This window comes from Symphalangus syndactylus, chromosome 18 (assembly GCF_028878055.3).
Source record: "Symphalangus syndactylus isolate Jambi chromosome 18, NHGRI_mSymSyn1-v2.1_pri, whole genome shotgun sequence".
Taxonomy (NCBI): Eukaryota; Metazoa; Chordata; class Mammalia; order Primates; family Hylobatidae; genus Symphalangus; species Symphalangus syndactylus.
In genome coordinates, this window is record NC_072440.2 from 109,014,759 (window position 1) to 109,040,861 (window position 26,103).

Below are 26,103 nucleotides of genomic sequence, written 5' to 3' on the forward strand. Positions count from 1 at the left end.
TAGATTCCTGGAGCATCTTAAAAATAAAGAGTATCAAGACTCAGGGAGACCGAGCAGCCACCAGCAGAACCGTGTAAGGATGGGACTCTCATTTCTAGTAGAAGAGGCTGTATTGATGGTGACATGACCAGGCTGGGCTGCCACCTGCTGCCCACCAGGGCTCCAGGCCTCAGCATGCGATGCCTCTGAATGGCATTACCTTCCGGTCCCAGATACTCATCACTTTAGGTAAACTGAGGCAGAATAACATGAGTGACAGGATTTCCAAATGGAATATTGCTCAGTGTGCTTAATAGTCATTTAAGGTGATCTCATACAGCGATGAAGAGAAAACCCATTTAATGCCAACCTTAGACACCAGCTGCATGCGTGGTGATTATATCTTTAGTCCCCCATTTTGCTCCCTGTTTTGAAGAACTATTGAAGAAGAACGGAAGGAAATCGATTTTGAGGAAATTAAATTTTCTTTTGAAACAGCATGATGGTTTTTAAAACAAAGAGAAAGCGGGGAACAGGATGCTGATTACTAACCGTGCCGGGTTCTGCCTGCCGACTCAGGCTGTGCTTCTCCCTGCTCCGTCTTTGCTGCCTGCAATCGTAAATATTTTAAAGAGCAGATGCGCCCTGCTTATGGATTTGTGTAAATGTGTGTGTGCTGTCTGCAGAATGCGGGGCACACCGTGCTCTGTTGACATTATCCATTATGCTCTGTTGCTCAGCTTCAGACAGCAAAGTCCTGACATGTGCAGCCGTGTGGAGGATGCCGAAGGAATTGGAATCAGGCAGCCACGAGTCCCCTGATGATTCATCCAGCACTGCGCAGACCCTGGAGCTGCTCTGTCACCTTGACAACACAGCCCATGGCAACATGGCCTGGTAGGATTTTGCATATTTCATGCGCCCAGAACGAGCCTGCAGGTTGGCCAGGTGCAGGAGCTTGTGCAGATTCGTTTGCAAGAGCCACCATCCACGCTTTGAAAACGCTCCTTTCTTTTAAAAAGCTGCGAGAATTTGATTTTTAATTTTAGTCCCTGTGTATTCTAGATTAGCCACATTGACAGAAATGTAGCAAGCACGCCTGCATCCCGTCTTTCTCCTCTTCATCTAAGAGGAGTGTTGTCCACGGGGACCTGCCAGAGGCTAAAGGGTCAGACACTGCACTGCCCTCGAGCGCTGTGTGGCTTTTCAGCTTGGTCAGTATGCATTTATTCACACTCGCACGGCAATTATTTACCACTTCAGGTTGCAGGCTTACAATCCCTTCCTCTCGTGGACAAAGCATGAATGCGCGGTGTGCGTGTGGGGCTTCGTGCCCGAGCCCGCCCCTGTCGGCATGTGGCGTGTCGTACACGTGGCTCCCTGGCCAGTTGCTGCTTCATGAGCTTGGAGGCCTGGCTGTGTGCACCCACTGGTCATTCCCAGGGACCTCTCCATGGCAGTCATAGCTGCTCTCTGAAGGCCCTGAGGCCTTGGTAAAAATTAAGAAGCCGTATTTTCTAAAGGAGATTGCGGGGGCATGATGTTGTTATGAGTGTTTACAATAACGATAGTGATTGTTTTACTTAATGCATTAACACATACACATGTGCGTGTGTGTCTGCAAGAGACAAATCGTTTGTACAGTGACTTCTGTCTAGTCATTTCTACCAATTAAATAAATTTAATACAACAAATACTTACTAAACACCTGCTACACAAACCCTGCCAGGCCCCAGGGACACCAAGGTGACAGGTTAGAGGACCCGGCCTCCGAGAGTCATGATCTCCATGGGGAGACCTAGGGTGTACACAACTAACTGTGGCTGGGCCAGCCGTGCTGTACCCCGAAATCATTACGAGCTGTACGCTGTGGCCCCGGAGGGAGCAGGCATTAATTGTTATTAGAGGAATTGAAGAGGGATTCACTTTCGAGGTGGAGTTTGGAACGGGGACTGAGGACCGGCTCAGGTTTCCCTCGTCAGGTATGGAGGAGAGCAGTGCTGCAGGTCAGGCAGTCTGTAGCTCCGGATGCTGTCTGTGTATCAGTTTGTGGTGGAATTATTTTTATACTTGCTGTGCTTCTACCACGTCGGTGGATGTTTCTTCTTATGGAGATGCTCTGAGTATTAAAATCGCAGCCAGTCTTGCACAGTAAGGGGAGGCAGATGAAGAGTCCCATGGTCCCTAGGAGTGATTGCCTCTGCTGTCACTCCCTGCCCGAATGCAGGATCGCTGTGCAAACCACACAGCACTGTTACGAGTTCCACATTTCAAATGATCGCCACATCCCCAGCAAATAGACATTTGTGCGCATGTGTGTGACGCGCACATGCACGTGTGCACACATTTGTGCTTGTGTCTCTGTGTGCATATGTGTGTATGTGTTAATGTGTGTACATGTTGCAGGAGACACCGGCACCAGGGAGCAGATGAGTGAGACTCTGTGCAGGTTGGTGGTCGTGTTAGGGAGGTTAGCATGTGCAGAGGATGGCAGTCCTGCTGGGATGTGCAGAGACAGGTGAGCTCAGAAAAGGGACCTTGGTCCTGCCTAGGGACAAGGAGCTGTCAGACTGCTCCTCAGCTTCCCACCATGTGCAGACACTATCCCATACACCATATGCAAAGGCAGGCCACATGGGTGTGTGTCGTGGGGAACTCATTATTAGATTGTAATGTTAAATTGCATCATACATACATAGACTTATGAAAATAGTTGTTGAAGGCGGGGTGCAGTGGCTCACACCTGTAATCCCAGCACTTTGGGAGGCAAAGGTGGGTGGATCACCTGAGGTCAGGAGTTCGAGACCAGCCTGGCCAACATGGCGAAACCCCATCTCTGCTAAAAATACAAAAATTAGCCGGGTGTGGTGGCACGTGCCTGTAGTCCCAGCTATTTGGGCAGCTGAGGCAGAACAATCACTTGAATGTGGGAGGCGGAGGTTGCAGTGAGCTGAGATCAGGCTACTGCACTCCAGCCTAGGTGAGAGAGTGAGACTCCATCTTAAAAAAAAAAAAAGGAAAGTAAGAAAGTAATTGTTGATATTAAACAGGCAAATTCAACTATCCTCAGATCTACCTTGGAATGCCATTTGCTCTGATTTTGCCTCTATTGTTCAAAGTATTGCTTGAATTCCATTTTGTTATCCAATATATTATTGCATATTCTTTTTTCTCTTAAGCTTTTTATTTGGAGGTTGTAAATTCACATGTAGTTATAGGAATAACAGAGAGATCCCGTGTATCCTTCAGCCAGTTTTCCCCAATAGTAACATTGGATAACTATGGTACAGTCTCACAAACAGGAAACTGGCATTGATACAGCCCACTGAACTGACACAGATTCCACCTGTTTATATGCATTTGTGTGTAAACATTGACTTCTGTCCCATTTATTGTGTGTGTGGGTTCGTGTAGCCACCACCAGAGTCATGACACAGAACAACTCCAACCCTGGGTCCCTTGTGCTACCTTATATTTATAGCCACAGCCACCTCCCTTCCGCCTCCAAGGCCTTAGCCCCTGGCCACCCCGAATCTGTACTCTCTGTATTGTTATTTGGAGAAGGTTCTATAAATGGAATCACACACAGTGTAACCTTTGATAACTGATGTTCTTTACTCAGCTTGATTCCCTGGAGGTCGAGTTGCTGCCTCATTTTTAAGTTTGGGTTCCAGGCACCATGTGTGCCGGTCAGTGGCCGGTTCCTCTTTGCTGCCACGGGATAGTCCATGGCATGAGGCACCACGCTTTGTTAAGCATTTACCTATTGAAGCTGATCTGGGTTTTTCCTTGTTTTTGGCGATTAGGACTACAGTTGTGGTAAATATTAATGAACAGGTTTTTGTATGAACAGGAAGTTTTATTTCTCTCGGCTCCGTTGGTTTTGTACGGAGCTGCTGCACGTGTGATGCCATGATACAGCGTGAGGGCCCCTCCTCTCTGCGTCCTCCCCAGACTTTGGTGTCACCATGCGTGTTCTTTTAAGTGTCTTCCATGGTGGGAAAGTGTTATGATTAGATAGGGAATTTGATTTGGGGGAACGTCGGTCTGGTGAATACAGCACAGGTGAAGGCTGCCCTTTGGGGTCAGGCTCCAGGTGCTTGGTGGTGGTTTTGTTTGCCTCCTTTTGGCATATAATTGGCACCAAGTACAGCTTCAGGAGACATTTACCACACAAAGCTTCAGGCCACCCAGGAGTGCCCGAGAATGCCACACGGTTCCCCACACTCATGTCGCTACCACTCCAGCCGCCATCACACCTGCCGTGGGTGCGCCCTGCAGACTAGAGAAATGCCCTACACCCCAGGGAATGGTGTTAGGGGCTCCTGTCCTTCTGGCCATTTCAGCTTTTGCCTGTCTGTAGCAATCTGATGTCCTAATTTCAGTCACCCCTCCTGTGTCTGTTTCAGCCCTCCAACAAGCAGAGGCTGAACAGAGCACCCCACCAGTCACCTTTAGCTCCTGCTAGTGGGAACAGTAAAGGCTAAGGAAGGAACTTGCAGAGCCTTGTGACCCGGTGTGCCCCCCGGAACACTAATCAGACATGCTCCAGAGCCAAGCAGCCTATGGAAGCAGACAGAGACTGGCCGGGAATTACTGAGCCGGGTTTCTCGTCCTCACCCACTCCTCGAGCAATAGGGGCTTTAGGAAGTCACTCATTTCTCTAGCTCCAACCTTCATCCCTGAAACAGAGATAATGTTGCTCAGCTGATGGTTATGTGGCAAGGCCTTTACATGGTGTCCACCAAGAGTCCAATTCTGTAAAATATTTGAAGAGATTTATTCTGAGCCGAATATGAGTGACCATGGCCCGTGACACAGCCCTCAGGGGGTCCTGGGAACATGTGCCCAAGGTGGTCGGGGCGCAGCTTGGTTTTATACGTTTTAGGGAGGCATGAGACATCAATCAAATACATTTAAGAAATACATCGGTTTGGTCCAGAAAGGGGGGACAACTCGAAGCGGGAGGCTTCTAGACTGTAGGTAAATTTAAACATTTTCTGGTTTACAATTGGTTGAATTTGTCTAAAGACCTGAGATCAACTGAAAGGGATGTCTGGGTTAGGAAAAAGGACTGTGGAGACTCAAGTTCTTATTTGCAGAGGAACCTTCAGGTAGCAGCTTCAGAGAGAATAGGCTGTAAAATGTTTCCTATCAGACTTAAAGCCTGTGTCGATGTTGATGCTGGAGAGGTAGAATGAGGCACGTTCGATCCCCACTTCCCTTCATGGCCTGAAACAGTCTTTCAGGTTAAATTTTAAAAGAGCCCTGGCTGGGGAGGAAGTCCATTCAGATGGGTGGGGTTCTTAGAATTGTTTATTTCTGGCCGGGCGCGGTGGCTCACGCTTGTAATCCCAGCACTTTGGGAGGCCGAGGCGGGCGGATCACGAAGTCAGGAGATCGAGACCACGGTGAAACCCTGTCTCTACTAAAAATACAAAAAAAAAAAATTAGCAGGGCGTGGTGGCGGGCACCTGTAGTCCCAGCTACTCGGAGAGGCTGAGGCAGGAGAATAGCGCGAACCCGGAAGGTGGAGCTTGCAGTGAGCCGAGATTGCGCCACTGCACTCCAGCCTGGGCGACAGAGCGAGACTCCGTCTCAAAAAAAAAAAAAAAAAAAAAAAGAAAAAGAATTGTTTATTTCTGGTTTACAGTGGAAATGTGTCCCTTACCATATTTGCTAAGGAAGATCCTAAAAACAAGGCAGTTCCAGGGTTCCTGTAAGGGCCCCTCAGGTCCCCCCCAGCCCTGGTGCTCTGCAGCTCTGCCTGACAGGGATGGAGCCCCTGAGCTGGGCTTAGAGGAGCTGCCCCATCACCAGCACCACTTAGACGCTCCTGTCTCTGCCTTGCCTGGTTAACCCTTCCCTCTCAAGTCACTATGCTCCACCCCATCCTGTGATTTCTTGCCATTTTGCCCAATTTTTTGTTTTTGTTTTTGTTTGGAGACAGACTCTCCCTCTGTCACCCAGGCTGGAGTGCAGTGGCATGATTTCAGCTCACTGCAACCTCCGTCTCCCGGGTTCAAACAATTCTCCTGCCTCAGCCTCCTGAGTAGCTGGGATTACAGGCACCCACCACCACGCCCGGCTAATTTTTGTATTTTTAGTAGAGACGGGGTTTCGCCAGGCTGGTCTTGAACTCCTGACCTCAAGTGATCTGCCCACCTCAGCCTCCCGAAGTGCTGGGATTACAGGTGTGAGCCGTTGCACGCGGCCCGTTTTGCCCAGTTTTATCTTCATAGGAGTTGCCACTGCTCAGTACTCCTGTTTCTGTTCTCACTCACGTGTGGCGTTCTCTGTGGACGCTGAGCCTCTGCAGAAGCTGCTGACTTTGTCAGGTCCGAGGCTGTGTCCTCAGCACCAAGGACAGCACAGGGCGGACACTCCGCGTATTTTGAGTGAGAAAATGAACGCTTTGCAACAACCGTATCGTATCGAACCGTTCTATGAACCAGGCTCCTTTGCTAGGGCTTTGCATGCATTACCTCATTCATGCAAATCCTGTAAAGTAGGGACTGTCCTTTCCCATGGCCCCGAGAGATTAAGGTAAATGTATCTGGCATTACTCACTCCTACAGAGGGAGTATTCAGGATTCATAGCCAGAAGGTCTCGCCCCAGAACTCCCGAAACACTGGGATCCCCTCCCTGCTGAATGAACAGAAGGACCCATTTGTGTTCATCACAGTGTGATTATGAAATTGTCTCTGTTCTAGGAATATAAATGTATTTTCATGAGAGTAAGCGTTGAGGATGTTTCAGTATTCTAGCTGGTCCTTTTGGTTGATAAACATCAATAAAGTATGCTGTATATGGGAATTATGCATTTTGAAAATAACAAAATGCCCTTCTTTTCTAACCTGCTTTCCCCTCTCTACCTCTGGTTTGCTTCTTCGTCAGCTGTAGTGACTTGTGGGAGAGATGGTGGACTTCAAGGTAGCAGACCTAGGGTGGAGGGCTCTCGTTTCAGATTTGCAGGTAGTTATTTGTAGTGTTCTAACTTTGGGCAAGTCATTTCTGTTGAGGACTTGTTCTCTTGTGTGTGGAGTGGGGGTGGTTGTGGGGCCTCTGATTCTTTCCAGTTCTACGTTTGTTAGATGTAGAGGACATTTATTTGTTTATTAGATGTAGAGTCTACATTTATTGACTCTTGCTCAGTGCCACATAACTTTGTTTTTAATGAATCAAAAATACATTACAGACCCTCTTCCCACCCTCCCTTTAGCCTCACAGTGGCTGACGCCCCTGCTACTCCAGCTAAGCAGCCTGCTTCAGGAGTAGGAACTTACAGAGGGCACGGCCGCAGTCTTCTCGCTGAAAAGGACTTTGGACATTCAGATGAGTTCCCTCTGTGGATGAAGTCAGTTCAGCAGACCGCTGGCCGCCTGGGTGGAACTGGATTGAACACTCCCTTGGGGGTGGTTTTATCAAATTATGCCCATCTAGTGTAATGTTTTAACTATTTTTCAGTATGTCTCACACTGTTATATTTTATTTTATGTGTGTTAGCTGCCTCTGTTAGTCTGTTTGCGTTGCTATAAAGGAATACTGAGACTGGGTAATTTATTAAAAAAAAAAAATTGGCTCAGGGTTCTGCAGGCTATATAAGCATGATACCAGCATCTGCTCTTGGTGAGGCTTTAGGAAACTTACAACCATCGTGGAGGGTGAAGGGGGAGCCAGGACATCACATGTTAGGAGAGAGAAGCAGTTGCCAGACTCTTTTAAACAAGCAAATCTTATGGGAACTAACTGAGTGAGACGACTCAGTCATCACCAAGGGACGGGTGCTAAGCCTTTCATGAGGGATCCACCCTGTGATCCAGTACCTCCCACTAGGCCATGCCTCCAACATTGGGATCACATTTCCACATGAGATTTGGAGGGGACTAACATTCAAACCACATCATTCTGCCTCTGCCCTCAAAGAGCTCGTGTCCTTCTCACAATGCAAAATTCAATCATCCCTTTCCAATAGTCCCCCAAGGTCTTAACTTGTTCCAGCCCCAACTCAAAAATCCAAGTTTCATTTGAGACTCAAGGTATGGGCTGTAAAATGAAAACCAAGTTATTTACTTTCAAAATACAATGGGGGTGCAGGCATTAGATAAACATTTTCATTCCAAAAGGAAGAAATCAGCCAAAACAAAGGGGCAAGGGGCCCCATGCAAGTCTGAAACCTGGCAGGAAAGGCATTAAATGTTAAAGCTGCAAAACTGACTCTATGTCCTATGTCCAGGGCACACTGGTGTGAGGATTGAGCTCCCAAAACCCTGGCCAGCTGTCCCCATGGCTGCCTGCATGGGTTGGAGTTGAGTGCTTTTGGCTTTTCCAGGCTCAGGATGCAAGCTGCCTCTGTCTCTACCATTCTTGGGCCTGGAGGGCAGCAGGTTCCTTCCTATAGCTCCACTAGGCAGTGTCCTAATGGGGACTCTGTGGGGGCTTCGACCTCACATTTCCCCTAAGCATTACCCTAGTACAGTCTCTTGCAGTGGCTCCACCCCTGTGGCAGTCTTCTGCCTGGGCACCCAGGCTTTCCCATGAATCCCATGAAATCTAGGGGAAGCTGCCAAGCTTCTTTCACTCCTGCATTTTATGTACCCACGGACTTAGCACCATGTGGAAGTTGCCAGGGCATATAGCTTGCACCCGCCGGAACTGTACCTGTGGCCCCTTTGAGCCATGACTGGAGCTAGATGCAGGGAGCAGTGTCCTGAGGCTGCACAAGGAAGCGGGGCCCTGGGCCTGGCCTTGGAAACCATTCTTTCCTCCTGGGCCTTTGGACCTTGGATGGGAGGGGCTTTCCCTCTCCCAAGATGCCTGAGATGCCTTCAAGGCCTTTTTCCCATTGTCTTGACTATTAGTGCTTGGTTCCCTTTTAGTCATGCAAATCTCTCTAGTAAGTGGTTGCTCCACAGCCCTCTTGGATTCTTCCCCTGAAAATCCACTTTGCATCTTTTCTACATGGCCAGGTTGTGACTTTTCCAAACATTTATGCCTTGATTCCCTTCTAAACATAAATACCAACTTTAAGTCATTTATTTGCTCCTGTATCTGATTGTAGGCTGTTGGAAGCAGCCAGGCTACCTCTTGAATACGTTGCTCCTGAGAAATGTCTTCTGCCGGATACTCTAGGTCATTTCTTTAAAGTTCAAACTTCCACAGATTCCCAGGGAATGGACACAATGCAGCCAAGCTCTTTGTAAGGCATTTACAAGGGTGACCTTTGCTCCAGTTTCAAATAGCTTCCTCATTTCCATCTGAGAGCTCATCAGGCCTTCACTGTCCATATCTCTATGAGCATTTTGGCTACAATCACTTAATAAGTCTTTACGAAATTCCAAACTTTTTCTCATCTTCCTTTCTTTTTCTGAGCCCTCCAAATTCCTTCAACCTCTGCTCGTTACCCAGTCTCAAAGCTGCTTCCACATTTTCAAGCATCTTCGTAGCAACGCTCCCCTCCTCAGTACCTATTTCATGTGTTAGTCCATTTTTGTATTGCTATATGGAAATACATGAGACTGAGTAATTTATAAAAAAAGAGGTTTATTTGGCTCACAGTTCCACAGGCTGTACAGGAAGCATGGCAGCAGCATCTGCTCCTGGTGATTCTTTAGGGAACTTACAATCATGGTGGAAGGTGATGGGGGCCCAGCGCATCACATGGCGAGAATAGGAGCAAGAGAGAGAATGGGGAAGTCCCAGACTCTTTATTTTTAATTTAATTTAATTTTTTCTTTTTTTTAGACAGTCTCACTTTGTCCCCCAGGCTGGAGTGCCATGGTGCCATCTTGGCTCACTGCAACCTCTGCCTCCACCTTCCAGTAGAAGTGATTCTCCTGCCTCAGCCCCCTGAGTAGCTGGGATTACAGGTGCCCACCACCACGCCCAGCTAGTTTTTTTTTTTTTTTTCTTTTTCAAGACGGAGTCTTGGTCTGTCGCCCAGGCTGGAGTGCAGTGGCGCAATCTTGGCTCACTGCAGCCTCTTCCGCCCGGGTTCCAGTGATTGTCCTGCCTCAGCCTCCTGGGTAGCTGGGATTACAGGCGCCCGCCACCACACCTGGCTAATTTTTGTACTTTTAGTAGAGACAGGGTTTTGCCATGTTGGCCAGGCTGGTCTTGAGCTCCTGACCTCAGGTGATCCACCTACCTTGGCCTCCCAAAGTGCTAGGATTACAGGCGTGCGCCACCACACCCAGCCCACGCCCAGCTAGTTTTTGTGTTTTTAGTAGAGATGGGGTTTCACCATGTTGGTCACGCTGGTCTTGAACTCCTGATCTCAGGTGATCCACCCACATCAGCCTTCCAAATTCTGGGATTACAGGCATGAGATACCACACCTGGCCCCCAGACTCTTTCAAACATCCAGATTGTGTATGAACTAATTGAGCAAGAGCTCACTCACCACCAAGGGGATGCTGCTAGGCTATTCACGAGGGATCCAACCCTGTGCCCCAATACCTCCCACCAGGACCCAATACCTCCCACCAAGACCCAATACCTCCCACCAGGCCCCACCTCCAACGTTACGGATCACATTGCAACATGACATGTGGAGGAGACAAACATCTCAACTATGTTGCTGCCTTAAATTCTTTCTGGAAAAGATGGGCTATAGATAAATAAGAAGAATTAATAAGATTCTATCCTTTGACTGTTACAGAAATTGAGGCCAAATGAGATGAATACCAATGTCACCCTTGTAATTGATAATACATTTTTACTTTCCAAGAGTAGATAAGAAAGGTTTCTTTAGGATGCCTTTTAAAAATATTATATATGGTTATTCTTCTGTGAAGGATTAGGTTTCTCCCTAAGTCAATGATTAAACTGATAGCTAAATGCATCTTATCAATATATAGAGTGTACATATTGATAGTGAATAATGAGCAATTGACTGTGGATCCACCACATCCTCTAATGCTTCCCAGCACTTTACACCTACCCAGCTCATGTTTACACCAGTGCCTTTCAGAGCCCTGATAAAGGGGAGGTTTCCTGGAACTCTGCAGGTAAGAGCAGGAAGGAGGTAATTATCTTCTGCAAGTACTGTTCTCTTGTGTCAGCTTGCTGTGAAGTTGGGATGTGGTGTCTCCACAATGCATCATCATCACCATTGGTTCGATGGCTGATTAGCCACAACAGGGTAATTTTATGGTTTTCCATCTCGCTTTGATGATAAAGAGGCTCTCCAGCTGTTCAAGAGTTATGCACCTTCACCGTAGATTAATGCTCCCTGCCGGCTAGTGGAAGCAATGTCAAAATAATGGAAACCTCGGCGCATTCTTGTTGTGCTCTGTTTCCCAAGTGGTATATCAAGAGTCGTCCTAGAAATCGCCTTGTTTCTTGGATGATGAAAATCTCCTTTAAAGGCAAAGTTACTAGAATCCATAATAAGAAGCTTTTGAGGGATAGGAGTGAAGTGAATGACAGCCGCAGCTCCCTCCCTCCCTCCCTCCCTACCTCTTTCCCTCCCTCTCTCCCTCCTTCCTTCCGTCTCTCCCTCCCTCCCTGTCTCCCTCCCTCCTTTCCTCCCTCCCTCCCTTCTTCCCTTCCTCCCTCCCTCCCTTCCTCCCTTCCTCCCTTCCTCCCTCCCTCTGTTTCTCCCTTTCTGCCTCCCTTCCTCCCTCTGTTCCTCTCTCCCTCCCATACAGCTACCACCCAGGCAGGGAGGAGGCCACAGGGAGGAGTCCTGTGGGCTGGAGCTGAGCAAGGCTGCACTCCACACGCTGTGTGTTTCTCTGACACGTCCAAGTGCCCGTCACCTGCATGGTGGCCAGCTGATCTCTGTCTGCCATCTGAGCCAGTTTCTGGGGGAAGACAACCCCCTCAGTGTAGATGGAGGTAAATATCACAGTGAAATGCCAGACAGGCTGAGAGCTTTTAGCATTACCTGGGAAAGCGGGGTGTACGTGTTAAGATTATTATCAGAAGAAAAGGGCACAGAAGGCGGTATTGAGGTGGGGGGAAGGGAAGCAGTGTGTGTGGCTCCCCCAGGCACTGGAGGCAATTTGTTCAAAAAGCAGGATTTGGCTTCAGCTCTCTTCATTTTTCCTCATTTTAGTTTAGTATGACAGAACAGTGGAAATTGGCTCAGGTTAAATGTTACAAGGAGGAGTGAACTGATAGCTATTCTTCCCATTCTGTAAATGTTGTGTTTGAGGATAAGCAGTAAGAAAATATGCGTGAAAGTCTCAGAGACCCTATGATATGGTTCTGCTGTTAATGAGAGTAGGGAATTGTCCGTGATTATGGCAGTATTGCCACTGAAGATTTATTAGGTTCTTTTTTTGAGACAGGGTCTGGCTCTGTCACCCAGGCTGGAGTGCAGTGGTGTGATCACGGCTCAACTACAGCCTCGGCCTTCCAGGCTCACATGATCCTCCCATCTCAACCTCCCGCAAAGCTGGGACCACAGGCGTGCACCATCATGCCTGGCTAATTTTTAAATTTTATGTAGGGATGAGGTCTCCCTACATTGCTCAGGCTAGTCTCAAACTGCTGGGCTCAAGCAGTCCTCCCACCTTGGCCTCCCAAACATTGAGATGACAGGTGTGAGCCACCGCACCTGGCCTAGATTCTCGTAAGGAAGATTTACATTAGTGCTGGTTGGTTTCAGCCAGCCTAGATGTGCTTCGGTGTAAAGTGCCTCACACTGGCATGCTTTCCTGTTACTGGCTCCTGAGCAGAGTTGTCTGTTAGCTTTCCAAAGGAGCTCAGAATGATGCCTAACATCCCTTCATTTGTGTAGGAAAAGAACAACTTGTGATATTACAGGAGAATAGAAAAATACCTTCTTTCAAGTTTGTTTAAAGTCTCCATTTAAAATGGGGAATGAGGCTGGACAGGGTGGCTCCTGCCTGTAATCCCAACACTTTGGGAGGCCAAGGCGGGTGGATCACCTGAGGTTAGGAGTTTGAAACCACCCTGGCCAACATGGCAAAACTCTGTCTCTACTAAAAATACAAAAATTAGCTGGGCATGGTGATGGGTGCCTGTAATCCCAGGTACTCAGGAGGCTGAGGTAGGAGAATCACTTGAACCCAGGAGGTGGAGGCTGCAGTGATCCCAGATCACACCACTGCACTCCAGCCTGGGTGACAGAGCAAGACCCCATCTCAAAAATAAAATAAAATAAAATAAAATAAGATAAGATAAGATAAGATAAGATAAGATAAGATAAGATAAAATAAGTTATCAGAGTCTCCCTTGCCCCATATAAATGTTATTAAAATTAATTATTAGAAAGGAGATGATGAGAAAATACTTTAGTAAAATGCAAATACAGGTGCAACTTATTCTAGGAAGAGTCATAATACAAAAATCTAAATATACAGTGCAGAAAATATAGATAATTATATTGCAAGAGAAATTCCTGTCTCCCCTAGGATTTTAGTTCAATTTCCATTAAATAATGTGGTTTTAAAGTATGTTTTTGTTGATCCTTTTATGAAGCAAATGGGTGTTTTAGGTAAAGAGAGGCAGATCGGTGTGTCCAGCCGAATGGCTTAGAAAACGCCTTAGTCCATTTGGGCTGCTTTAGCACAATCCCATAAACCGGGTAGCTTCCAGACAGCAGAAATTCATTGTTAATGAGTTCTGCAGGTTGGGAAGTCCACGATCAAGGTGCTGGCTGAGTTGGTGTCTGGTGAGGCCCCTCTTCGTGGTTCACAGATGGCGCCTTTTTGCTGTGTCCTCACTTGGTGGAAGGGAAGAAGGAGCTCCCTCAGGCCTCTTTAATAAACGGCACTGATTTTGTTTGCCAAGCTTTGCCCTTATGACCTGATTACCTTCCGGAGGCTCTGACTCCTCATACTTTCACGCTGGGATTAGAATTTCCCCGTGTGAATTCTTGAGGGGCGGTGGCGGGTGGGCGGGGGGGGCTTCCAACAAGACCATAGCAGAATATGTTTTTCAAAATTCTATTTGTGATATTTAAACTTGAAGTTTAAATAATTTTAAAATGTTATACCTGAAGGTATACTAACCCTGCATGTAAGGAATTTTAACTAGAGTTGACTTTTCTTCTATTGTTTAATAAACAGGGGTCAAGGGAGGAGAAGGAGAAGAAGTAGAAGAAAAAGGAGACCAAACTGCGATTCAGGTTTTAGACAGCACGTTTTACCTAGAAATATGTTATGATTCAGAGGCTATCTTTGGACTTGCTGAGAAGACCCAGGGAGAAGACTGTCTGATATGTTAATGTTTCCCTGGAAGTCCTTTGCTGATGCAGCCGTGCTCTCCCACCCGCATCCTGGCGGGAGCTCTGCAGTGAGGGAACCCCTGTGGGCCTGGGTTGTCACAGCCTTAGAGAGGACACAGCGTGTGAACCCGAGAGAGGACACAGGTGAGCCCTGGGGCTGGTGTGAGTTCTGTCCATCTAAAGGACATTCTGAGCCCTGGCTGTGCTCCTCCAACCCTCTCTGGGATGGAGGGTCAGGACTGCGAGGCCTCCAGCATGGAGCCACGCCCTGTGCGTCACAGCCCATGTCTGCCCCAAGGACAGGCTTGCGTGGGTTGTGGCCCGTTTCCCACCAGGGGGTAGGGTTTTGAGGAATGGAGGGCTAGGTGACTAGGGCCGTTGTTTTTCTGCCTACACACTTGATAAATGGTCCTGTTTCTGCTTGTGAATTCTTTTTTTAAACTTTTTTTAAAATTTTTAATTTAATTTCATTTTGTTTTTTTTTTGAGATGGAGTCTCACTCTTGTCACCCAGGCTGGAGTGCAGTGGCGTGATCTCGGCTCACTGCAACCTCCGCCTACTGGGTTCAAGCAATTCTCCTGCCTTAGCCACCTGAGTAGCTGGGACTACAGGCGTGGGCCATCACACTCAGCTGATTTTTGTATTTTTTAGTAGAGATGGGGTTTCACCACGTTGGCTGGGCTAGTCTCGAACTCCTGACCTAGGTGATCCACCTGCCTCGGCCTCCCAAAGTGCTGGGATCACAGGCGTGAGCCACCATGCCTGGCCTTGCTTGTGAATTCTTAGTGTTAGAGTGCTTGTTTCTGTTGAGCCATGCCCAAGTTCTATGAAACATTTACTTAGGCTGTTAATTATTGATGACAGTCTCCACAAAAAAGAAAAAAATTGGAGTAAAAAGCCATTCCCCTCATGCGCAGCCTGTATCTTACTTTTGCTTTCTGTCAGACTTTAAATGGGGTTATTTGGTTGATGGAGCTATACGTTTGTCCCAGTGAGAGATGTCTGAGTTAACACAGACTTTTAATAACTGAGTCACCCAGTGTCAAACTTCCATGCTTGCCTGTCAGAAAGCGTTCCCAGGAAGCATAGAAACATGATTCTGTTCCTGGAAGTATTCCATAGGTCCCAACATAAAGAACTTGTACATCTGCAGAGTTGATCAAAGGGAGCCTGGGGACTGAACGGTGTGATTCTCGGAGTTTCCTTTTTCATACTTCTTGCATGTGTGGAAAGCTGTCACGTGCTTTACTGTGGCTTTTCAAGCAGGAAGAAATTAACCACATTGCCAAGTCCGTGTGTTGTAAGCGATTTGTAAGCTGGGGAAATAATTCATTACATTCTTTTTTAAAAGTGTTTCTCAAAGTTCCACTGGTAAGCAATGACATAATCACCATCATTGGATAGATACATATCTTTCTTCAGGTTTTTCCTTTTTCAGTACAGTAATAAACTTGAGTTCTAGAAAGCATTTGGAATCTTAGTCTGAGCACAAGCTTCCACGCCATCTGAAATCTCTGTCTTCCAGCCGTTAGTGCCTGCTGCCTGGTGCGTGGTGTGGAGTCGGGGGCCTGAAATCTCTGTCTTCCAGCCATCAGTGCCTGCTGCCTGGTCCGTGGTATGGAGTCGGGGGCTCCTGTTCTGTTAAGAGCTGTGCCTCTTGCCATTTGTCCTGGCACCTCCCCTTCCCATCCTACATGACGGCTGGGCTAGGAGGCATCTGCACACCATCTAATGTAGTCAATTTTATGTTGAGGTTGTTCTGAGGATTTGTTGGTGTCCCTTGAGTTATCCCCACCCCACGTGCCAGAGTCCAGAATGATGAATCACTCATTTTGGAATCACTTATTTGAAGAAGAAAAGTATCCATTTTGTTTGATCAGCATGAAACCTGCCAAATTAAGACCATATCCCATGATGATGACCCTTGTGAACGCCTCAAAGAAGTTCAGCTTGTGATTTGCTTGTTTCAGTTTATCTGGGCTTATTGACAGAGACAGCCCATTTCCAGCAGCTTCCTCTCGGTGGCAATGAAGGGACGCTGCATACTCACATCAGGTGCGTGCCACCTCGTTCCTGATTTGTTCACATCGTTTTATGTCCTCTCCAATTCAGTGGGATAGAGTGATAAAGCAGAAAAGTGGGTGATTTTTACGAACAAAGAAATAAACGTCTTAGTTTGGAGTAGTGAGTATTGTAGAAATTCTAGGTTATTTTCTCATGTTTATGGCACTAGTTTCATGGTGATGGTCCATGATAAAATAGAAATTCTCTTTTTATTGCACTTTGCATACTCCAGTTATTCCAAGGTATACTGCAAACAGTAATGATTGTAGGGATTGCTACGTATAAAATAACAGCAGTTATTTCCAGATGTATCACCCATGGATAAATAGTGAAAGATACGATAAAGGAGCTCTCCCTACCATAATTCTGCCTGGCAGTTGGGCCCCCATGGATTACCTCGTGGCATCTGCATCTCAGCTCTGCGGAGGTGCCTTCAAAACGCTTTGCTTTAGGAGGTACCGGCTGGCTTGGCTTTAGGAGGGACCTGCTGGCTGTTCTTGAGGAAGGATCTGCTGTCTGTTCCTGAGAAAGAGTCTGCTGGCTTTGCTTTAGGAGGGATCTGGCTTTGCTTTAGGAGGGATCTGCTGGCTTTTCTTTCTTTAGGAAGAGTCTGCTGGCTTTGCTTTAGGAGGGATATGCTGGCTTTGCTTTAGGAAGGGTCTGCTGGCTTTGCCCAGTGTTCTAGTTTCACGTCACCCTGGAGAAGAACAAAGAGACCTGTTTATGTGTTTGAAGCTCCATATGCGAATACATGTTATAGGACCAAAGACCCATATATGTAAGGAAGGAGATGGAAAGAAAATAAGAGTTAGGAGAAGCCTAGGTTGGGGTTAATGAGCAGCCAGGAAGGGATGCCCTGAGGGTCTGCACCGTGCTGAGGGCAGGGCCACACGTGGAAAGCAAACAGGCACCCTGGATGTCCATGCAGAGCGGACACACGATGCCCCACCTCACGGCCAAATCAGAAGACGGACCCACCTCATGGCCAAATCAGAAGACAAAACTGCCGGCACACTGAGCCTCCTCCCTGTGTCTAAGTGTCTGTGCGTCAACCACAGAGATGGTCATTTTACTAAGAAAGTGAGCCTGGGTTGTCTATACTTGAAGATTCCCCAGCCATATTTCCTGTGTGAAGGCGGCTTTTATCTGCTCTCCCTTCTGTGTGTACCTGTGGGGTTTTGTTTGCTTTTCTTACATATTTTAATTTGTGAACTGGCCCATACCCACCTGTAATATTGAGAAGGGGAGGACACAGCCCGATGGGGCCTGTCCCCAGAGGTCCCAGACCCTCGGCGCTTCCTCGTCCCTGTCGATCCACTCTCAGACTCTCCTAGTGGCCGGGTGGGGTCTGCTGTGCAGGCAGCCGGGCAGAGCCAGGTTGCGTCCCATCCTTGTCCGTGGCGCCCCATCTGTTGACTGTGGGTTTTTGTGTTTTTTCTTTTTCCTTCAACACACTCGCCCCTTCGAGGCTATCCCAGAGACTTCACGCCGAGCTTAGATAGTCCTGGAAAGAAGCCTCTGGGAGTTTCTCCATCCCGGGCTGGCTGGCTCCCTTCTGCTTGACGCAGTCTTTTCCAAGGCTAGGTAGCGGACGGTGAGTGGCACGGTGAATATAAGGAGCCGGAGGGCCCACTGTCCTTGCCCGTCTTGTCTGGGAATCTCAGGGCATGCGGATGATGTGGCCAGATGGCCTCTTGCAGCATAGGAAGCAAGCTCCTTTCTCTTCACACTCATATAATTCAGAGACTGCAAGGTGAACCCTTTCAGAAATGAATGGCGAACATTCCAAGGCATTCCTTGATTCATACCCTGAAGTTATTCAGAGTTAATTTTCCACATTGGATGCTTCCTCTGTGAAAACAAAAGTCTTTAAATTCTCCTGACAGTGGGGAGATCAGGAGGAAGGCTGCACTCTGGGCCACAGTGGCAGTGGGGTGTGCATGGTATACAGTGTCTAAGAGAGAGGGAATGTGAGGAAAGGTCCCCCAATTTGTGCATTAGCCTTAAAAGCAGAAGAAAACAAGCAGCATCCCCACAGGGACCCAGAGCCCAGGGCTCTGGGATGGGAATCGCCTGTGCAGGCGACAGGACCTCCCGCAGCTCTGGAGTGTCACCAGCCCGTGGAGGGAGACAAGTGAGGCCCAGCCGGCCGATGTGGGTGGAGGAGCACCAGGGGGACACAGGCGCTCTGGGAAGCCGTGTTGGTGATTCCGGTCCTGAGCTGCTGGGTAAGACGCGGGTAGGATGGCCGCACATGATTGAGTTTGGATGCCTCTTGGAACAGGTGAAACATTGAGTTTTAGACATCTCTTGGAGGTTTTTTTCTTCTTAAAATATATCTCCATGGAATTTTTTTGGTGCATGCAAAGGTGATCATTTCAGTATCCAGCCAAATTTTAAAGAAGCTTTTACGGTTTTCGTGAGGGAGGCTGTTGGCATTTGGGTGAGATAAGCCTTTGTCGTTGAAGCTGTTTGAACATGAGGAAGGTTTGTGAAACCAGAAATGTCCTTCACCCCTTGGATTTCTCAAACACCCATGGAGGGCAGCACCACGGTCAGCCTGAGGAGCACAGATCTCATCGCGTCTGATAACAGCGAGGGCTTATTGAACAGCAGCCATGTGTGGGCCTGTTCTCAGTGTTGACTATTGACCATCCCAAACCTGTAATGTCAGTTTACTGCTATTCAGCCCACTGGACGGAAGCGGAAACCAAGGCTCAGAGAGATGCAGGCACCCAGGGCTGAATCCATCCAGGCTGCTGCAGACTCACGTGCCGCACCGTTCCACGCTCGCCTCTCAGCATGTTCCGTGTAATTGCCATGCCGTTCCGTGCTCTCCTCTCAGCGCGTTCCGTGTAATTGCCATGCCGTTCCGTGCTCTCCTCTCAGCGCGTTCCGTGTAATTGCCATGCCGTTCCGTGCCCTCCTCTCAGCGCGTTCCGTGTGATCTGTGCTCTTAGTCATACAGCAGTCCCTGTTCCAAGGCCCTAGCGGACCCCTGAAATGGCTGATAGTGTGGAACCCTAGATGTACAGTGCTTTTTCCTGTGTGTAATACATATGATAAAGTATAACTTACAAATTAGATGCAGTAAGAGCTTAATGCGGTAATGGCTAATAAAATAGAACACTTGTAACAATAAACTGGAATAAAGGTTCTGCGAATGTGGTCTCTCTCTCTCCTTGGCTCCCAATATCTTGCTGTACTCAGCTATTTTTAGACTGTGGCTGACCTCAGGTAACTGAAACTGTGGAAAGCGAAACTGGATAAGGCAGGACTGCCATATGAATGGTGTGTGTGTGTGTGTGTGTGTGTGTGTGTGTGTGTGTGTATAGTTTTCAAAATACAGCTTAATCCTGAAAAGTCTGATCTTCTTTCCTCAGGTTAATGATTTGTGGTTTTTTTTTGGACCGTTCTCCGCGCCCTCCCCATCTCCCAGGTGGACCTGCGTGGGGATCACTCAGTCTAATCCCTCCCTGGGTGCGTCTTTGTGTGCCTTGTGAGGAGCTGTGGCGGCTGCTGCAGCCACTGTAGGAAATCACAGCCACCCGGCTTTGTTTTTCTCGTGTGTTAACATGGTACAAATCAGCATAGTCAGGAGCTTTGAAGGTACCAGACAGTGTTCCCTTAGTCCTTTTGCGTAATGGTGATAGTGAAGCCAACAAGCTTACTGAAAACTGTGAGCTTTCGGGCCACGTGCAGACCTCAAGATATTGAGTCCACCCTTGGTTGACTCTCAGGTCTGCCATTTATAGCTCTTTAATCTGGGGCTGCTCACTCATCTTTCTGTGTTTGTTGCCTCATCTGTACAATAAGGAAGAGCGTGGGAGTCACCTTCTAGGCTCACAGTCAGTGTGAGAAGGAGAATGCCACCCAGGTAGCCCAGGGCCTGCACCAAGCAGACACCCTGGGTGCCACCTACAATGAACCTGGCCCTCCAGGATCCTGTCCTGAAATGGTACCTGGGCCTGCCTGGTCTTGCCCACGATTGCATCCCTTCTGTTCCCTGGCCCGAGTTGTGTCCTGCCCTGGCCCTGTAGTCACCTTTCTTAGGTGTGGTTCTCAGCCAGGTCCTCGGACATTGCTCACATATCCCCGTGTCCTCCTGAGTGAAGTCATCACCCGGGCTGAGCTCTCAAGGCTCTCATCAGTCCCAGCCTCTGCTCATGTCCCTGGGCCAGGCAGCGAGGGACAAGGATGAGGGCTGGGATTTGTTCCTGACTTGCCAGAGATGCCATGTTGGCCAGGTTCCTTAACAGACCTCTCTGAGCCCAGTTTCCCATCTTTAATCATTGTTTTCCTGCCCAGTTCATGCTTTTCCCACATATTCTTGGTGGATATAATAGTATTCTGTAGACTGTAGCATACGATACACGTACGGCGAAATACACGTACGGTGACGTCATGACAGCCTCCCTGCCTCACAAGGTTGTTCAGTTCCGTGCTGCGGGCTGTGACTGTTCATTTCTAGGTGGCGGGAGGATGGTGTGGTGCCAGCACCATCATGCATGTGGAGGCGCTCTTAGCATTTCAACAGGAGTGCCCAGGTGTTGATGTTGCTCTTACCGTGCTTGCTAGTGCTCATTTGGCAAAACCCACTTTTCTCCACCTAAGTCCTGCCCCGAGGGTCTCACTGGGAGGGAGGGCTGTCGTAAAGCTCCAGGTTTCACGCACAGCTTAGGATGATGGGTGTTAATTTGGGGCCTTCTTTACCACTGGACCAAGTGCTGACATGGGTCAGTATCTACCAGGAAATCTGATTAATAACAAGGAATTATTGCTCAAAGAAAAGGATTTTGATGTACTTTCTAGTAATTTTGTTCATTTCTATTATGTGATAAGCCTTTAAAATCCTGCATTCTATAATAAATGTGTGGAATCTTAAAATAAGTTTTGCAAAAACTTAGAGTTGAATTAAGTTCATTTTGAGACTTCTTCAAAGAGCTGTAATTGCAGGAGCACCAAAAGGTTTCCACGCTTGTCGGGTGCTTTGAAAAATTAGGCAGTGCCATAGCGTGGACCTGAAGGACCTGGCCCACTTGAGCACTTGCCAGTCACCTTGGGAAGTCACTGAGAGCTTTGGCTATTGGGGTGTGTGTGTGTGTGTGTGTGTGTGCGCGCGTGTGTGCACGCATGTTTGTGTTTCTAAAGGAAACCTTTGGTAACACAGAAGCCACCCACTGCTGTGCAGATGGTCATAGCTCTTATTCTTCAGACGAAGGCCTGTTGAGGCCAAGAAGAGGGAGGAGCTGAGGGGATGTGACCTGTTCCTGTGGCTACACATCAGCATCACCTTTTTACGTCATTTGTAGCGCTCACCTGGCTCATACATCTTTGAAGAGGGTAGTGAGTGAATAACAGGTAAGCAGCCATCAGAGGTTGTCATTTTCTTTTTCCTTTTCAATTTGCATCCTCCAGAGTTTTTGATGTGTAAGTTTGCATGTTAGTCTGAAACTGTTCTAACTTGCCGGTGGAAAACACATATAGGCTTAAAAGGCAATAATTACCTTGCTGAAATTCTTTTCTCACCTTTTATGAAAGAGAAAGCTATTTTCTTGAGGAGTCAAGTTCCTATCCCAGCAAGGAAAAACTGATGACAGATTAGGGATGTGGTCACAGGCCCGGGACCAGCCGGTTAGCTAAACTCTCTGAGTGTCTTTTGGAGGCCATGGCCTTGTGAGCGCAGAGATGAACACTTATTTCAAAGCACAGGATCTTGACACTCAAGAGAGCAGGTCTCTCGTGCAAAGTGGGAGCGTCTTCCAGCCCAAGGGCAGGGCTTGGAAAGAGACTGCAGAGGCTTCCAGGGAGCAGTGCTCAGTTTTGTGAATGCTGCTGCTTGTAATTCAGCAGCTTCCCGCACTTTTACGGTGTGTGTCGTAGTGACGCAGGGGCTGCAGGGGACCCCAGCAGGAGTGAGGGATGAGACTTTCTTTTTCTTCTTCTATCAGGGTATTAACCGCCATGGCCCTGGGCTCCAGCGGCCTGGGTCTGGTCTTATTTATTGTGCATTCACCATGTTGGACCTCCCCAGTGCAGAGCGTCGTGACACAGGGCCCTGGCTGCCGGAGCCTCGACGTGACGTCCTCCCACGTGGATGTCCCCAGCCGACACGGAGCACTCCTACCCGCTCTCGGGGACTCTTCCGTGTTGTTAAAGATGGAAAAGGTAGAGAAACAAGAAGGAATTCTGAGTGGTTCAGTCAGACATGTTTAAAGCAAAAAGTTGGCTTTTCAGTTTCAGAATTTAAGCATGCGATGTATTAGATATTTTCAGCCAGTGACACTGAGCGGCACAAACCACAATTTATTGGTAAAAAAAGAGCAAAATACAAGACATGCCAAACACATGTGCCCTCATTCCTGCAAGTTTTTTGTTTTGTTTCATTTTTAATTCTAGCAGTAATATGGATCCATACCACCCCCTCACTCTGTGGCCCTGGGCCTAATCCAGCCTGCCGCCTGCTTGTGTAAATAAAGTTCTGTTGGATCCTGGCTGCTACCCTTTGGTTATATATTGTCTGTAGCCACTTTTATGTTGCAGTGACAGAGCTGAGTAGCTCAGAAGCCTGACCTGGCCCACAAAACTGAAAATACTTGTCTTTGAGCCCCTTATAGAGAAAGCCTGACACCTGCTCAGGGTGCTGAAAACTTTGACTCCTATCTTTGAGATTTTTTAAGTTCTAAGGGAAAAGTGAGTGACTTCTCTATTGCTGTAATTCTTCACCCACTTAGGCCTCAGCTCACTGGACATTTTACCCACATGGAACTTTGGTAAAGAACAAGTCAACAAACTTTCCTTTGAAGGCTCCTTAGCTTGACTTCCAAAATAGATGCGATGAATGAAGAAGCAATTCACAGAAGTGTGAGAAGCAGCCCGTACACATTTGACGGGTGGACAAACTTCCTAGTTGTTAGGGAAACGCAGATTAAAGCAGTGAGGACATACCCCGTGAGGTCAGCTTGGGGAAGGGATCAGCACGGTCACTATAAGTTACGGCTGGGATCCAGTGTCCCTGAGAATGCGGGGGGAAATGCACCTTCTAGGAAGACAATTTGGGAAACATGTCTGTGTTTTGGCCCAGCAATTATAGCTCTAAGCACTTACCCTAAAGTGTGCCAAGAAGTCTGTCTCCAGGATACTTATTGCTTCATTGTATGAATCAATTGTGTGAAAAATTGGAAACAACTGAAGTGTCGTACATGGGAATTGGATTAAAAAATTATGGAAATTCACACGATAGAATTCTGTGTAGCCTTTGGAAAGAATTATATCTATTTGATATGGAAAGTTACCCAGGATATATTTTAAGTTAAAAAAAAAGCAAGTTGCAGAATAACGTTAATAGCCTGATCACATTTTTGTAAGTAATAATTATGATTGTATTATACATACCAGTGTATGCATAGAAAAGACCTGGAAAGCTGCGTATCAATCAGTTATTAACAATAGTTATCATCTGCGGTTGGGAGTATGAGAGACTTCTACTTTTCTGAAGTTTTAAACTTTTTAATGGGCATATATGACTTTGCGTTTACAGTGTAAAGTAATACAGCTTAATGTGAGACTTCACAAAGGCAAGAGGCTTCTTGTGTTTTACTCAGAGGAGAACTCCTTTAATGCTCACTTAGGGCTATTTATTATTTTGTTAGCAAAACTGGTTAGATCTAAGTGTATGTGGTTTTCAGGGTGTTTGAGAGAGGAGAGAAGCCAGTGCAGACAGGGACACACACAGAAACAGAGAAGGAGTAGACAGCCATCCGCAGGGCTGCTGACTGAATTTTCATAAAAGCAAACCCTATTCAGGCCTATTCAACTTGGGGGAACCAGCTCTCTCCCCTGAGAGGAGTGTGAATGTGATGCTGTCCTAACAGTGTTGAAATGGGTCATAACTGGCCTGTGCTCAGTGAAGCAGGCAAAAGAGGGATGATGCACCTCAAAGTAAATTCTAGCCAAAAGGCCTAAAATAACTAAAAAGAGACCAACATTGAAACAGGAGATCAAACAATATCTTAAGGCAAATGAAAATGGAGCCACAACATACCAAAACGATGGGATGCAGCAAAAGCAGTTCTAAGAGGGAATTTAATAGCAATAAATGCCTACCTGAAGAAAAAAAGAAAGATCTCAAATAATCAACTCAACTTTATACATCAGGGACTAGAGGAAAGAACAAACTAAACCAAAAGTTAGCAGAAAGAAGGAAATAACAAAGCCCAGAGCAGAAATATATGAAATAGAGATGAGAAAAGCAATTGAAATATCAAAACTTAGAGCTGCTGTTCAAAAAGATAAAGAAGTTGACAAGCCTTTAGTGAGGCTAAGAAAAGTGACAAAACACAAACAAAATCAGAAATAAGAGACAATATAAATGGTTCCACAGAAATACAAAGGATCATAAGAGACTACTGTGAACAATTATGCATAAACAAATTGGATAACCTAGAAGAAATAGGGGAAACATACAACCTACCAAGACTGAATAAAGACGAAATAGAAAATCTGAATAAATCAATAATGAGTAAAGAGATTAAATCATTAATCAAAAATCTCCCAACAAAGAAAAGCCGAGGACCTGATGGCTTCACTGCTGAATTTTGCGAAATATTTTAAGAAGAATTAATATTTGTTCTTTTCAAATTCTTTCAACAAAATTAAGAAGAGGGAACACTTCCAAACTTACTTTATGAGACCAGCGTTAGTCTGATGTTAAAGCCTGACAAAGACATTACTAGAAGAGAAAATTACAGGCTAGAATATCTGATCAAAGTAGGTGAAAGTCCTTGATAAAATATTAGCAAACCAAATACAGCAGCACAGTAAAAGGATTATATGCCATTATTAAGGGGGATTTGTCCCTCAGTTGCAAGGATGGTTCAATAAACCCACTTCAGTAAATGTGATACACCACATTAACAAAATGGACAAAAACCATACAAGCATCTCAGCAGAGGCAGAAAATACATTTGACAAAATTTAACATCTTTTCATGATAAAAACTCTAAATAAATTAGATATAGAAGTAATTTACCTCAACATAATAAAAGCCATATATGGCATGTGTGTTAGCCAACAACTAACACCTGAAAAGTTGTAAGCTTTTCTTAAAATATCAGGAACAAGACAAGGATGCCCACTCTTGCCACTTTTATCCATCATAATAACTGGAAGTTCTAACTAGAGGAATTAAGCAAGAAAAGGAAAGAAAAGGCAAAAGGCGTCCAGATCAGAAAGGAAAAAGTATTTGCAGACAACATGGTCCTAATATGGAAAACCCTAAAGACTCCACTAAAGCATTGTTAGAATCAGTAAACAAATTCAGTAAAGTTGCAGGATACAAAATCTGCATACAAGAATCAGTTGCATTTCTGTATACTGACAATGAAGTATCCACGAAAGAAATTAAGAAAACAGTTCCATTTACAACAGCATCAAAAAGGATAAATTTCTTAGGAGTAACTTTTACCAAGGCAGTGAAAGATCTGTACACTGAAAACTATAAAACATTGATGAAATAAATTGAAGAAGATGCAAACTAATGGAAAGATGTTCAGTGTTCATGGATGGGAAGAATTAATATTGTTAAAATGTCCATACCACCCAAAATGATCTACAGATTCAATGCAATCCCCATCAAAATTCTGATGGCATTTATCCATAGAAACAGAAAAAAAAAGTCCTGAAATTCATATGGAACCCCAAAATACCTTGAATAAGTAAAGCGACTTTGAGAAAGAAGAACAAAGCCCAAGACATTACACTTCCTAATTTCTTATATCATAAGACTACTGTAATAGAAACAGGATAATATGAAATTACAAATTGACATATAGACCAGTGGAACAGAATAGAAAGTTCA

General features: G+C 46.4%; 1 protein-coding gene across 7 annotated transcripts in view; it reads left to right on the top strand.

Annotated features, from left to right (window-relative positions):
• The window catches only part of EIPR1 (EARP complex and GARP complex interacting protein 1), a 177,353-nt gene that overhangs the window by 111,721 nt on the left and 39,529 nt on the right, over positions 1-26,103 (top strand). For all 7 annotated transcript variants that reach the window (XM_055251546.2, XM_055251545.2, XM_063622858.1 and 4 more), the window contains one exon: positions 720-876. In XM_055251546.2, the coding sequence (XP_055107521.1) occupies positions 720-876 (157 nt within the window). The remainder of the gene's footprint in view (positions 1-719; positions 877-26,103) is intronic.